The following is a 15,809-nucleotide window of genomic DNA, read 5'->3' as shown; positions in this document are numbered from 1 at the left end:
AGGTGGTGGGAAAAGTGAGGAAAGGGACAGAGAACTGATAATGGCACAAGTTACTGGAAGGAATTTTCATACCTTCTTATTGGGGGGATCCCAAAGGCTATTGAAAATTTGGTCAGCTTTACAGAATTTCCAGACAAATCTTTGTAAGTACATTTTGAGCTCTCTCCCTCTGAGATGGAGGGGGAATTTTCACATGTCATTCTATCCCCCAAAACAACACAAACACTATTAAAATCTTATCTTTAAATCCTTTTATTCCTCTTTAAAATACAGAATACATTTAACCTGACAAACTCTTGACTGAATTAAGTTGATATTAAAACTTTTAGAAATAAAGAATAAAAAGATCGACAATTTAATCTCTTAAAATGTCAACTTGATTCCCTCTCCACTAACAATCTAGAGTTGAAGTAGTTTTTTTTTTTTTTTTTAAATATGAAATCAAGGTTAATTACTACCGAAAATATATCAAATCACCTAAAACACCTGAGCATTGTAGGCATATTTTTCTATTTCTCCCTTCCCAATGTGCTTAAAGGGGCACAGTGCTGTAAACCTTGTTTATGGTCATTGTACTTACCAAGAGTGGACAGAATAGTAATATCCTGCTGCCAAAACACTAAGCAAAACAGCATATAATCAATATATTTAATCTACTATTCTCTCACTCAAATTAAGTGGCTAGCTCAGAGACAAACAACTAGAAAGAATGTAATTTAATTACCAGACACATTCTGGTGGGGGGAGTTTAAGTTATTTGAAATAGTTCTTTTGGATTAAGGATTGGGAATTTAGCTTGATTTGAAAATTTTCAAGTAATATAAGACACACATACCATCTGGACGATAACCAAGGGGTTCTCCTTGGGCACCGATATCAAGTCCAAGATCAGCAGTCTAAAGGAAAAGGCAACAACAAAAAAGACAAAAAACAAACAAACAAACAAAAAAAAAAAAACAAAAAAACACGAAAATACCATCTTACTACATGCCAAATAAACCATTTCAAACAGAAAAAGTCACTGCCCTAGTGAATTTCAAGATTCAAGTAGCATTGTAACACTCCCACCTCTATGTAATGGTTCTAAAGAGGCTGACAAGAATCTGGGTGTTAGCACTTTTCAAAACAGGTTTCTGAACCATAAAAGTCTTTCAAATCAGTTTTTTTTTTTTTTTTTTTTTTTTTAAGGACTACAGCAAAACAAATATGAGGTGAATGAATAAAAACATAAATAAGGTTGGGATGTTGGTGGAGTTGGGCACCAATGGGCTGCTTTGGCGTTCAAAGTCACCCCCACCTGGCATACATGTGCCTTCTCCTCTCACGTGCCCCAGTGGTCTGTGCTCTCCCTACACTACTCTGGACAGACTTGACCACATGCCTGCAGAAGCAGGGACTGTCTGGGGTCTGGGGACGCCAGGGCTATACTACCTCATTCCAAGTCATTGGTTCGGTCCTGAAGAGTGAGCTGGTCAGCTCGACAGAAAGACGCTTCTTGTAGTCCTGGGGCTTGTCCTCGGACATCCGGAACAGCACGGCAGCGGCGTACGTAGCTGGGGAGAGGAGCAGAGCTTCCCTCAGGGCCCGGGCCGGCTCCCAGAGAAGCTCTGGGCCCGCTCACCTGCACCCACACTCACCCACGCCCTCGTTCCTCGAGTGCAGTAACTCCGTCAGAGGAGCGGTGGCTCCCTCGGCCTCTATGGCCTCGGCGGCCTCCTTGTCCTGGGCCAGCTCACAGAGCACCCCAGCAGCCACTCTCTGGATGTTCTCAATAGGGGAATACAGCAACTGGGGGGAGGGAGAGAAGCATGGCACTCTGACATCTGCCCCTGAAGAGGACACGGCCCCCGCGCATCCCTCATAAAGGGTCCCATGAGACCTACCTGCACAAACAGCGGAATGGTGTTCAGGCCCCTGATGACGATCCGGTTGTGGACATCTCGTGCCAGGATGTGAAGGGCGCCAGTGCAGCCCTCCACGATCTCTTCCATACGTACTCCCTCCTAGGGAAGAAGGCAGAGCTCAAGGGGGGCTACTCACTAAATGCTCACCAAGTACCTGTCTTCAAAGTCTCCCCTCAAAGGAAAAGGAGCCAACTCTTAGGTATCTCCTCTAGGAGACACTGTGAACCAGGGTGATACTATTAGGCTCTCCTAATTCAGCAGACTAGCTGAGATACCAACTAAAAGACAAGGCCATTGTAATGAAACATATTCCGCACACACTCAAAAATTATTCACTCCTCTTAGAAGCTGGCTTTGCCAGAGAGAGTGATGAGCAACGTGTATGGACTCTGACAAACCACAGAAAGCAGAGGAAAAAAAAAAAAAAACCATGCATATCTTATAACAATATAATCCTTTCTCAAACTGTTTCGATTGTTCCTAACATTCTACCTCTCCACATACTCTGGGATACTCCACATTACATTGGAAAAATTAAATATGTCAATAGCATATATTCATTATGACTAAATTTGACTAGATGACTGTAAATACTTATTCTGAGTTTGTTATTGAGCTTGTGCAATGTTCTGATTGAGTTTATCAATGAATAAGAGGTCCCAAAACTCTGGAATAATTTATGTCATTAGGAATCTGTTTTTGCTTTTTTAACTTTTTAGTAGCATCTATAAAAAAGGTTTCAGTAGCTAAGTCATTGGGAGTCTCTTTCCCCCAAACACCCACATACCCAAACCCTTCAGAAGAGACCAAAAGGTCAAAAAGGACTATTTAGGACCCCAGCATCCTAGATCTACAACTGAAAGAGACTTTGGAGTTCATTTAAGCCTAATTTACAAGGAAGATAAATGACATGCCCATGGTCATCCTGGCACTAAAAGCGTAAAGAGACAAATGCTGAACCCAGGTATATATATACTCTATACAACAGATGAAATGACAAAGTTGAAATAAAACATAACATTCTAGTAAAATGTCATATAAATTAAGAATTTGCAATCTATTTTCCCTAAAGTCCTTCCTAAAAGTGCATGTTTGTTTTCAGATAAAACTTAGTTAAGAAGATTTAAATCCTTTTAGAAAAAAAATTAAGGATCTTGATGGCATTTGGAAGTTCAATCTTGGAATTAAAGAAATCAGAGACCTGTTTAGAAAGGCCCATCTGAGAGGGATGGAGGGAGGAGACCTCAGACTGACAACAAAAAACTAGGTATAGAACAGAGACCACTATGGTTGCCCATCTAGTTCATTTTTTCCACTTGCTTATTATTGACTCAAATTATACTGACTTTTAAAAATGTCCTTCCATGAAAATTATTTAGGATTTTTCATGGTCCCAAGATGGAAAATACCTTTCAAATGGCAGATAATGTTTCTAAAAGACAACAGCCTTTGGAAGCCTAGAGAATGAAAAATGCAGGATAAAATTATCTTAATTTATAGTTACTCAAGTATTCAAGGATGACCTATGACCTTTGGCCTTCTTATTCTGCTTAACGTTCAGGCTACTTTATTACTAATTTGTTTCTTCTTTGGAGAGAGTAATATATTCTTAAGTAGATTAAAAAAAGAAAGAAAAGCCAATCATTAAAGAAGATTCTGATACAGTAGTTCCCACTAAGATCTAAGACTCAAGAGCTAAAAATAACTTTGTCTAAGGTCACAGAGGTTAATAGCAATAAAAAATTTGAACTCAAGCTCTTAAGACTTCAAATTCAACATTCTTCCCATTTTCCCCATAAAACACCCCATCAGGAGAAAAACTGACATGTGACTGCACAAGGATTTTTTGCCTTTGAAAAAAGATAAGTAGTATGGAGTTTTATTAGTTTATCTGGGGTTTTATTCTTTGTTTTAATCAAATGTTTAAGCATTTTTTTTTGGGGGGGGAGGGAAGGGGGAAGGAACAACTAGTTAAGTTTACAAACCACAAACTGTTGCTGTGTTCCACCCATCGAAGTCCGGCGCTGGGTGTCCTGATGTGCTCTCACCAACAACTGAACTAACCGGGGAATTGCACCTTGCTCACGTAAAGGTGCGTGATTTGCTGGGCAAAGGGCAAGATTTCGGATGAGACCAACAGTTGCCTGCAAAAAAGGAGATTAAAGAATTAACAAATTAACTTTGTATGCTTACCTTTAAGTTCCCTACCACATCCAAGATCTAGAACCAGTAAAAAAACAAATAAATAAATAGCTTGCAATTACTCAATAGGTACACGTTTAAAAACAACAACAATCTAAACCCCAAATCTAAGAAATGTCTACTATTCAAGGTATTTCTTTGAGGTCTAACAGTACCAGTCACCTTGACTAGCTTATACTAGAAACTATCGAGTAAGATACTAAACTATCGAGAAAGAATCGAGTTCTTACACCTGTAAGAGTAGAACACTGCAAAGAGCTCTTTTCTATGGCACTTATCAAAGGGCTTTATTCTTCACAACTAGCCTGTGAGGTAGGTAATAAAAGTCTTATATCACCAATTTACTGACAAGGAGACCAAAGCTCAGGGTAAATAAGTAAACTCGTCCTTGGCCACATCACTAGGAAGTAGTGCAGCGAGCCAACACATCTCCTACTAGACAAGCTTTTCACAGTCCACACAACAGTGTTACCTGGTTCTCATAGCCCTAAAATGAGGTAGGCAGAAGAGGCTAAATCATAAATGGCAAAAAAGGCTCAGGGTTGGACAGTACAGCCAAGACTGGAAACGAGCGCTTAGGATAGCCTCGCATACCATTACATGCCATTCTATGGCTTACAAATTCAACTGATCAACACAATAAGTGTTCTCTCTATGCAGAAGCACCAGCTAAAATACTTTTCTCCAGTGAGTGGCTTACTTTTTGGCTTCTTGTATATTTCTGAAAATATTCAAAAGTTTTCAGTATCTTATTTGTGAGCAAGAATGAAGAAGATCAAGTCATTTACCTTTATCAGCGGCCAATGTGATGGCGGATGTAAGAGTTTAACCACCACTGGGAGTCCATAATGGAGGCGGACAGCATTCTGCGCCATCTCAGCCTCCTGGTGTCTGCTAGTCAAATGACGAAGTGCACAGATGGCAGGTTCAGTGATATCCTCCCTATCACCGGCACGAAGAACAGTGCGAACGAGGGCTTCAATTCCACCAACTTGGCACACCATCATCTTGTTCTTATAGTTATTGCAGGTGAGGTTAGAAAGGATGCCAGCAGCACAGGTGACAACATTTATATCATCTGAGCCCAAAAGCTGAACCAGAGTCCCTAGAAGACCTTCCATTCCTTCCTATGGAAATAAAAAAAATTGAGACACTTAGTCTTTATCAATCAAGAAGCTACAACTCAACTCTCTCTATCGCTCTCTAACAAAGAAATTACCTGCTTAGTTGCAGCATCTGAAAGATTCCTAAGAGTCCAGAGACAATTCTGTACGAGACGCTGACTTGGATCTGTAAGGTGAAGTCCTAATGCTTGCATCCCACCTTGAAAATAAAAATAAATTTGCTGATGAAGATTTTACTATTTTCCCTGCTGAATGTTAGTAGGGGACTTGAGTGACTAAACTAGCAGTCTTCCTTTCCCAAAGTCCCCTTAACTCCACACCCTCTCAAGAGAGATGGCTTATCTCTTCCCACCTCCTTTTGGAGAAAAAAAAATCATTTCTTCATTTAACATCTATTGTCTTGCCTCTATGCTAAAATACTTTTCTCCAGTGAGTGGCTCACTGTCTGGCTTCTTGTATATTTCTGAAAATATTCAAAAGTTTTCAGTATCTTATTTGTGAGCAAGAATGAAGATGATCAAGAAAAACAAAGCATGAATTTTTACAAACAGGAATATTTTGCATAGTGCCAGAGGACCGGATCCAATAAAACAATACCTTTAGAACACTCTAAAAGAATGCTGTCAACCTTTCTGGATAATAATTTGGAATTATGCAAATAAAGTCATTCAACTAGATGTCCTTGGACTTGCAAACTAAGGAACATTCAAATATACTGTGATATGACAAGCTAACATAGCAATACATGAGAGAAAAGAAAGTAGTAAAGGTAGAACCTAAAGAATAAAACCAGCAATGATTATAATTATGTAAATGATAATCCTAAAAAGCAACCAAATTGATGAATCATAATGAACAATATCCATACTGGAAAACAAATAAGGAAAGCAGTCCCCTCTCAGGTAGAGGTGGTTAGGGATGTCAGGGTACATATTGCCAGATGTGGGTACTGATAAACAACTGTGTCAATTGATTTGGCTTAAATGATTTGCTTTGTTATAAGCATGAATTCAAAGAGGAAGAGTTTAAGGGAAAACATAAAAAACAAATCAACAGTAATAGTTGTCTAAAACAACAGTGCAGAAATCCTGCCCAGATAGTGTTGGCTACAACATACTTACCAGCTTCCACGATAGCCGGTTTGTTACTAGAGCAGACTGACAACACTTTCAGTACTCTACTTGTGGTCCATAGGAGTTTTTCATAAGTATAAGTCCTCATTATATTTACCAGAGCCTGGGGCCCACCACTAGCCAAAATGATCAGCTAGAAAAACAAATACGTAGTTTTAATTGAAGAAGACTACTAAGTATATGATATAGAAAGCTGAAAACTATCTTGTGATTTATCTAAATAAGGATCCTGTCTTTTTTTTCCATGGCCTTCTCTAACCACTACTAAATCAATTACTTCTGACATTTTATTTTCTCCATATCATATAACACTAAGCCACTTTAATTTAGATCCAGATTATACCATAACACTAACTTTTTAATTCTTTACTTTTATCAGGATTCACTGTTAAGAGGGAAGAAAAATAAAAATCATGTCTCCACACACACACACACACACACACACACACACACACACACACACACACACACAAAACGACATCCTAAGGCATCACCCCCTTCCTGGTCATACCTACTACTCAAAATTAAAAGAGGTATTATCAACCAAAACTATGCCTAGATCTAGAAATGAAAAAAATTTGTTAGATATGGTTGATTTTTCTGTGAAGTAAGGGAGTAAAAGTGATGGTGATCAATGGCATTTTGGGGCATATCAAGTCAAATACAATAAACACAAAGGCAAGTATATAGGTACTGATAGGCTTTTTCAAGACTTTGATCTTCCGTCAGAGCAACAAATTCTATCGAGTATAATTTGTTCGGTTCCTATCCAGTCTAGGGACTTTTATCCTCTTATCCTCACAGCCTACATGTCTCCATATAAAGCATTAAGCAAGTCAAACTTACTTTGCTTTCTTGATTGCCATAAGCCAAAATCTGAAGACAGTCTGTTGTGATAGCCAAGAACTTAACGTTTGTTTTATTGAGCAAAGCGACCATTTTCTGCAATCCACCAGCAAGACGCACTGCCATTTTGGCTCCTTCTTGATGTAATAAAAGATTGTGAAGAGTTGTGATAGCATAAAACAACACAGAGTCCACTGGGGAGCTGAGAAAAAAACAAAATCTATCAGTATTCTTAGATCAAGCACTCTCTAGTTCTTTCCCTCTCCATTCACAAGCATTTGCTCCCAAGTTGCCTTACCCAAGCATTTTCACAAGGGCAGGAATGCCCCCAGACTTAAAGATAGCCAATAAGCCTTCACGGTGATGGGAAAGATTGTGCAGTGTTCCAGCAGTACAACGTGCTGTTTCTACATCATTTGTATTTTGCATGGTGCGCACAATAGCAGACACCATCTGAGGAGAGCGCATTATGGCGTGTCTGGAGGCTTCTTTCTTAGATAGTTGGTGAACCATAACTGCAGCCTTATTAACTACCACCTATAATAGAACATAAAAGAATACTGCTTTGTTCCTCAAATACTTTGACAAGCAGCAAACTTTAGAACAAATCACCTGATTCTTGAGCATAGTGAGTTAATCTCAGAATTACATTGTTCTGTGTTTTCTTTTCACAACAGCCTAGAAGGGAAACATCTGCCCTTACCTGATCCTCATCATTCAGCAGTTTAGTCAATTCAGGAATTGCACGAGTGGCCAGCTCGGCATCATCCTGGTAATTGATCAAATTCACCACAGCGTGCTTTAGCATCTGGGAAGGTTCAGCCAGACGCTGAACGTTAGTTGGGTGAGCTGCATCAAACTGAGTGGATGGGATCTGCATGCCCTCATCCAAGGTTTCAGGGAACATGGCAGCTCGAACTCTCTGTGCTCTGGTCATGGCGTACTGTCCATCAATATCTGGAAAAATCAAGTCAAAACTCACTATTCACTGCTGAAAATTCGACTTGATCAACTAAGACGAATTTCAAGGCCCAACAAAAAAGAATCCCCTTTCCCTCACTCTAAAATTTAAAATCACTGAAATTGTTACACTCTCCACCCTTAATAAACTGAACAAGCCCCATTCCATTCACAAAACACCTTGTGCTTTACTTACCAGCTACTTGTTCCTGTGTGAAAGACTGAGAAAATCCCTGTTCCCATTCATATAAGACTTGGGTGGTATCTACATCTTCCTCCTCAGGATTGCCTTTGCCACTCAGGGAGGGAGCTGTTGTCGTGGCACCAGAATGGATTCCAGAATCAAGGTAAGACTGTTGCTGCCAGTGGCTAACAGCTGCTTTTCTATCTGGCTCCATCGCCATGTCTAATTCCATCAAGTCAGCTGGAAGAAATGAAATAGTAAAAAAATATTACTACTACTTAAATGTTTTATTACAAATACAGACAATATTTGTGACATGGCCCATTGAAAAAAAATTTTTTTTTCAGAAATAAAGTCTGATCTGAAAGACAGCCAAGGAAAATAGAGTAATAGCCAGGATCAGCTCAGTGATGACGTGTTAAGTCCTTGGGGGACCACCTAACAGTTACTCACTGAATCAGTGGAAGAATGGCACTGCATCCAGGCTCCAGAAGCAGTCATCCAGACTGTATTCCTGCTGGTGGCTTGTTTGTTTGCTATTTCATCAAGCCATTAGTACTGGTCAGCAGAAAATGGAGCAAAAGGCAGCCTGACAAGTAAGCAGGGAGAGAGGAAAGCAAGGGGATCTGAGCCAGACTGGGTTAGTGGCAACAAAGCAGAGCCCCAAATAGAGTGACTGAAGAAATTTATGATACAAACCTTGAGTGGCCATTGTCCTTGTGGTCTTTTCAGAATTGTGGTCTATTTTACGTCACAGACCCTAAAAAATTAATTAAGTGCCATTAGAAAGGTTTTTCAAAAATAATTATGGTATAAAATTTAAACTGAAATTTTTTAAAGTAATAAATCAGTAATTATTTGTAAGTAATTATAAGTAATAACAACCCTTTAGTCCCTTCACAAAAAATGCTCATGAAATTAACCTAAACTATCCCTTTGATAGATTTTCATTCAAACAACAAGTACTTCTCAACTCCTAGGATACCTAGGAATCCCTGTTCTAGGTACTAAGAAAACAGTGACCAAAAAAACAAATTAAATAACAGTTCTGCCCTTAAGGAACTTCATGATCTATGGGGAAGGAGGAAGAGTGCCAAAGAAAGGTAAATTTCATGATTCTCACCAGGAGTTGACATTTTTCCATTAGCCAATTTCTTTTCCTAATTCACTATAATATAAATTGATCTTTAACTAACTGGGATCCAGTGTGGCACACTGGAAAGAGCACTGCACTCAAGGATCACAGGGTTGAGATCAGTGCCCAATTTGGCTTACTGCACGCTTCTAAACAATCATGGAGGTGGGGGTGGGGTGGAGGTCATTAAATTCCCTTCCTGCTTTAGACCCTCTGATCCTACAAAATATTTAACCAAAGCAGATATCAATACCTACAAATCTAGTTCAGCAAATAACAATTACAACAGATGAGAAATACACATACACCCCCCACCATGTTAAAATATGTACTGAAAAAGTTGATGTTATGAAAGCACTAAACTATGTTTATTTCATCATAAATCACAAGACAGGAACCATGCATAAAACTACTTCTACCCACAGTGGACAATGTTAATAGTGATTTATGAAATTAATAAATGGGAACTCAAAATAGTTATGTAGTGTTTACATTGTTACTAGCTTGGTTCCTTTTTCCAGATCATATCCAACTTTTTGCTGTCTTGTTTTCTGTGCAACTTTTTGTTTACAATTTGCTTAAAGAAGTTTTCTATTCCCTTTTCTGGGTGAAAATATATACCATAGAAAACAACTTTTTAAATATTTAAATCAATTTTAGTTTGGCTTTAAAAAAAATCCTCCTATTTGTTAAGAAACTCGAGCAGAATCAGCAAGTTAAAATTATTGCAAATTCAGAGAAAGGTTAAATTGTGAAGGTACATGAAGACAGCTGGAGAAGTTAAAGCCCTTTTGACTACTTAGTTTTCACACTTAAGTTAGTTATTTTAAACCATTTTCCCCCCTTCATTCACAACTTTGGACCCAAAACTTTCTATATAAATTTACTCAATGGCAAATTATAATCAAGTATGGCTAATATAATTCAAAAATAAGTCTTATAAAGAACTACCCTCAAAGCCAGATTCACTGCTTAGTCATGGAGATTTTATAGTCCCATCTTTATATTGTTGAAAAAAGATGTAAAACATTAGGCATAATATTAAATAGGTATAAAACATTTAGTAATGTTCCAACAGCAACTTTGAAAAAATGTATTGCTATTATGTAAACATGAAATACATTTCCATACACCAAGCATTCTAAACTTCCCAACCCCTTGGAAACAATTAAACAACTAGAGTGTTTTCAACAAATGTCACTCTTCCATTTCTAAGTTCAATGACTGTTAGTTACCATTTATTCTATCCAATAAAGGGGAATCTCTAAATTGCTATCTTATTTTAAATTTTAAAACAAATGTATCTCAACTTAAACAGGTTAACATAAATATCATCAATGAAAAAAATTTCAAACTCAAACTTAGCATTTGTCTTTTTAATTTATCCATCACTTTCCCCTCATTCATCATGTTGAAGAGACCTACTGGAGCATTTACATCCCCGTCCCTACACACAGATTTGTTTTTACTACCAACAATGGGTACAGTGGCCGATATGTTGTAGGTGCTTGATAAATGCTTGTTGATTGACATTTGCAAAGCATTTGCAATTAGTCTTATAAGAATCACATCAGATAGGTCCCAATAGATATTATCTCTTGCAGATGAGGAAACAGATTTGGAGAAATAACCCATCATTCTTTTACTCAATTAGATACTGGGGTGAAAACTGAATTCAAATGTTCCTTGAATCCTGCCTATTAATACAAATTCTCTCTGGATATTATTGTCAATATTTCTAATTTTGATTTCAAATTTGGCTTTTAGTTAACTATCTTTGTGTACAGATACCAAAGTACTAAATTAAGCAGTGGTTAAATAAGAGGGACATGAGATGACAACGAGTATGCAATTGCATATATTGTCAGTTATGTACTGTCTGTTTAGTTTTTCTGACTTTTTTTTTTTTTTGTTGTTGTTGTTGTTGTAAGAGATGGATTATTGGCTAGCAGAAAGAACAAATGTTTAGCGGATAATGAACCAAAAGATAAAAACAAAATATATCAATATGAATTAAAATTAAGTGCAAGGCTCAGATTAAGAATCAGAAAATGACAATTTGGTAATTATTAATAAGTTATAGAAATGACTATAAAATGCATCCATACACCTTCATATAAAACCCTATTCTAGAAATATTACATGCTACAGTTTCATCATCATTACATTTGCAATAGAGCAATAATATTTCAAACAAATTAGTGTTCTAATTGTTTTAGGGATGTTAGTTTTTCCAAATATCTTTTGGAAAGGCTTATTAACACTAGTTACAAAATAAAAAGCCAACCATTCCAGCAAATTCAAAAAAGCAATAACAACAGTCATCACTTGAAACTATTAGATCAAGAATAAAAATATAAGTATAGATCATAATAAATGAGGGATCTGGGCAAGATTCACCTCTATGCTCACAGACCTAATTTTACAGAACTAGACATTATGAACCAAAAAGATGAAGTAATTTGCTCACTGTCTTGTATTTACTTAGCAGCAACAATAGTAGACTAATGTAAAGAAATGCTTATTAACTACATATATGGGATGTAGAATATATGTACATTTATCAATATTCTGATATGAATCAAATCAATCAGCAAGTATTTATCAAGTGTTCATCATATGCCAAGCACTGTTTATCTAGAGATAAAATTAAAGTCTCTGCCCTCAGGAAACTTATATTCTTTAAGAACAGGTTTTTAACTTAAGTTATTTTGATAATTGTATTTCAATAATTAGTTTTCTTTGTCATCTTATGTAGCTTATGTATTTTAAAATGTTATAAGGGATCTTTAAAACATTTCCAAAAGGATTCAAAACACTCAATATAGTAGAACCTCTACTATAGAATAATACAAAAATACATTTATATACATACAAAGTAAGAAGGTAATGGAGGGTTGGGAAGAAAGATGTTGTGAGTTGAGGGATAACTAGCTGCTAGGGAAATGAGGGAAGGCCTTATCTAAGTACCAGACTTTGAACTGAGCTTTGAAGAAAAATGTAGATTTCAAGCAGCATATGTGCAAAGAAAGTACCTTTCTAGGAAATTCAAAGACACTAATTTGCTGTTCATGAGGAATAGCAAGAAGGCCACTTTGGGGGAATGTTAGGAGCCCAGGAACAACACTGGAAAGACAGGTTAGAGCTATATTGTAAAGAGTTTTAAATGCCAAGAGTTTTGATTCTAGAGAACTATTGAAATTCAGTCAATCATGATGAAACATGGTCAGTCAACCCATACAATCCCTTTAGGAGCTGTGTGGAGGATGAGTAGGCAGTGGGAAAGTCCTGAAGCAGGAAGACCAATTAGAAGGTTACTACAAGTATCCAGACAAGAGATGATGAAAGCTTGTACTAGCTAGGATGGTGGTGATGTGGAGAAACAGAAATAGAGACACTCTGGTAAATGACTGTTATGTGGGGAGAGTGAGGAATTCAGATGCATACCCAAACTGTGAACTTGATAACTAGAAAGATGGTGGTGTCCTTGACCACCATAAATGAAGAAACTGGAAGAGGGGGCTTCTGTTTTGTATTATTGGGAGAGATCAGCTTTAGTCTAAACATGATGAGTTGGAGAAGCTTCAGAAATATTCAGTTCAAAATACCAAAAGACAGCTGGTGGTAAAAGATTGCAGTTCAGGTGAGAAACTAGAATTGGATATACAGATATTGGAGTTTTCTGCCAAGATTGTATTTGAACCCAATGAAATTTGATGAGGTCACTGAGAGGATATACATATATAAAGGAGATTATTTTGTACAGAGCCCTTGAATATATTACAAGGCATCAATGACACATGTAGTACAGCAAGTAAAATACACAGAAAACAAATTATTAAAATATAATTATCTTAAGTCCATAGACCCCAAACCCCAAATACAAATACTGGAGCAAAAAAGCAGCATTCAGAGGGCTTTCTCTCATTACACATAATAATACATTATTTGCAATATTATTAATTACAATATAAGCAATAGCTAGGTGGTACAATAGATACAGCGCCAGCCCTAAAGTCAGGAGGACCCAAGTTCAAATCTGGCCACAGACACTTAACACTTCCTAGCTGTGTGACCCTGGGAAAGTCACTTAACCCCAACTGCCTCAACAAAATAATAATAATAATAAAAATAATATAATAATTATCACAAATATATTAATAAGAAAGAACTTAAACTTACTATTCTCAAATTTTGTGTTTCCCAAATTAAGAGGCTGTGGGGAGAAAAGGAGAAGTAACAGAATAACACAAATGTACATCTCTCACCATTGTTGAAAGATGCCTCTAGTTTCACTGATGACTGATTATATTGTGTAGGACAGAAAATTCCTAACATTAAGTTGTTATTTTCTTATACTTCCCTATTTACCAGTCAGTGTGTGTGGAGAGACAAGATTGGCTCTTGAGGCAACTTGTTAATTATTAAAGCAACTTGATTTTTGTTGAGAATTCTGCAAATCCATTTTTAACATTCCAATCTATCTTTACATATCTAACTTCTAGAATGAATTTTTACACTTACTCCTCCCAATAGTTCTCTAAAATTGTAACTGATTGTAAGTAGCCCATAGTCAATAAAACACTAAAAGTCATGACCATAGATAATGGATTAACTGCAATTAATTGTAACGGTTTTACCTGCTTCTTGTTTTAATCTTTCATATAAAGAGCAAAGAGAGGGAAAATGTCACTTTATCATATCTTTCTTCTATTCTAAGTCACAAATCTATTTTAATAGAAGCAAGTAATATGTCAAAAGAAAAGAACAATAAACTTAGAACAGTATGGGAAAAATTAGTCCTGCCATTTACTGTACTGCTATGGTCAAATATGTGATTTAATTTCTCAACATCAATTTTACTACCTATAAATTGTATTACAGATCTCACGGGATTGTCGAGAGCTAAACAATCTATGTGAAAAGTGCTGTCAATTTAAAATGACATTGCTATTAATGTATCATCACCCCAATATTTAGAGGATCCTTAAGATGGGATTACAACTCTGGTTCTCCCGATTCCATACCTGACCCTAAGTAATGGTAGTTTTTTCAAATATTTTGATAATTGTATAATAATAGCTGACATTTATATAGTGCCTATTACCTGCTAAGCATTTTATAATTATCATCTCATCTGGTCCTCACAACTCTGCAAGTATCCTCATTTTGCAGAAAAGGAAATTGAGGCAAACAGGTTAAGTGACAGGTTAAGCCTAGGGACACACAGTCAATGTCCGAGTACACATTTGAACTCAGGGCTTCCTAAATCCAGTACTCTACTTACAATACCCTTAACTGTCTCCAAATTCCAATTTCTTTAATAATTATATATATTTCATTTCATGCTTCTAAAAATATTATTCTAAAAGCAGGTTCATAGACTTCACCAGAATGGTCAAGCCAGTAATTGAAAGATGTTTTTAAAGTCTGAAAAAAGAAAAATATTATGGTATTTGGAAAACAGGGAAAGAGAGGATAGCAGAAACAAGGCTGGAAGAATAAAAAGCCCTAGCTAGAGCTACATAACTAGAAAGAGAGAAGCAGGGATAAGAGTAAGATGAGAATAAATCATGTAGAGCTGGAGCTGTCTCGAGCAATTTGGAGACCTTGTTCGGGCTCAAGTAAATTCCTTGTATTATGGAAGGGTTTGATAACTTGATGACATTACTGTGAAATGATGCACCTATGAGGAAAACCTTTATATCACATCAATGAAATAATGGTAGAGATATTGCTGCCACCAACTCTTTCCACATTACTGTTGATAATCCAGCAAAACTTCAATTTTGCCTTTACTAATTGATAACATAACTTATTTGAAGCAGTGTAGGCTGAGCATAGTATCCAATATCATGACACTGTGGAATTTAATTATAATTCAACATTACGGCCCCCAAGTGTAAGACACAGTAAGAGCAAAACAAAACAGAACCAGCCTCTATTTGCTCTCAAAAAGTTTATATTATCGTGGTGGTAGATTAACATGCAGGATTTGGAGCCCAAAAGCAAAAATGACACGCTCAGGCATGTCTTTTTTTTTTTTTTTGGCGGAGGCAATTGGAGTTATTAAGAGACTCGCCCAGGGTCACACAGCCAGGAAGTGTTAAGTGTCTGAGGCCAAATTTGAACTCAGGTCCTCCTGACTTCAGGGCTGGTGCTCTATTCATTGCACCACCTAGCTGCCCCTAGGCATATGTCTTATTATTTTAGTAACTATTGAAGAGGAGAGGAAAGAGAATGGCCTATATAAGTCAAGAAAAAGAAGGCCCTGAGGTGGAATCAGTTAAATGGTCAATTAAAAGTGGCAAATGATCAGAG

At 37.0% G+C, this 15,809-nt stretch overlaps 1 protein-coding gene across 3 annotated transcripts in view; it reads right to left on the bottom strand.

The window, feature by feature from the left end:
* Positions 1-15,809, bottom strand: part of CTNNB1 (catenin beta 1) — a 35,431-nt gene that overhangs the window by 1,521 nt on the left and 18,101 nt on the right. For 2 of the 3 annotated variants that reach the window (XM_051963650.1, XM_051963649.1), the window contains exons 2-14: positions 9,053-9,113; positions 8,366-8,593; positions 7,913-8,166; positions 7,508-7,746; positions 7,210-7,411; positions 6,352-6,496; positions 5,326-5,429; positions 4,895-5,233; positions 3,890-4,048; positions 1,884-2,003; positions 1,638-1,788; positions 1,432-1,553; positions 836-896 (exon numbers count right to left, since the gene is read on the bottom strand). In XM_051963650.1, the coding sequence (XP_051819610.1) occupies positions 836-896; positions 1,432-1,553; positions 1,638-1,788; positions 1,884-2,003; positions 3,890-4,048; positions 4,895-5,233; positions 5,326-5,429; positions 6,352-6,496; positions 7,210-7,411; positions 7,508-7,746; positions 7,913-8,166; positions 8,366-8,593; positions 9,053-9,065 (2,137 nt within the window). In that variant the 5' untranslated portion in view covers positions 9,066-9,113. Of the gene's footprint in view, positions 1-835; positions 897-1,431; positions 1,554-1,637; positions 1,789-1,883; positions 2,004-3,889; positions 4,049-4,894; positions 5,234-5,325; positions 5,430-6,351; positions 6,497-7,209; positions 7,412-7,507; positions 7,747-7,912; positions 8,167-8,365; positions 8,594-8,806; positions 8,922-9,052; positions 9,114-15,809 lie in introns of those variants that run through there. The other variant, XM_051963651.1, reaches the window with a different exon arrangement.

This window comes from Antechinus flavipes, chromosome 5 (assembly GCF_016432865.1).
Source record: "Antechinus flavipes isolate AdamAnt ecotype Samford, QLD, Australia chromosome 5, AdamAnt_v2, whole genome shotgun sequence".
Taxonomy (NCBI): Eukaryota; Metazoa; Chordata; class Mammalia; order Dasyuromorphia; family Dasyuridae; genus Antechinus; species Antechinus flavipes.
This window is presented reverse-complemented; position numbering and strand designations above follow the sequence as displayed.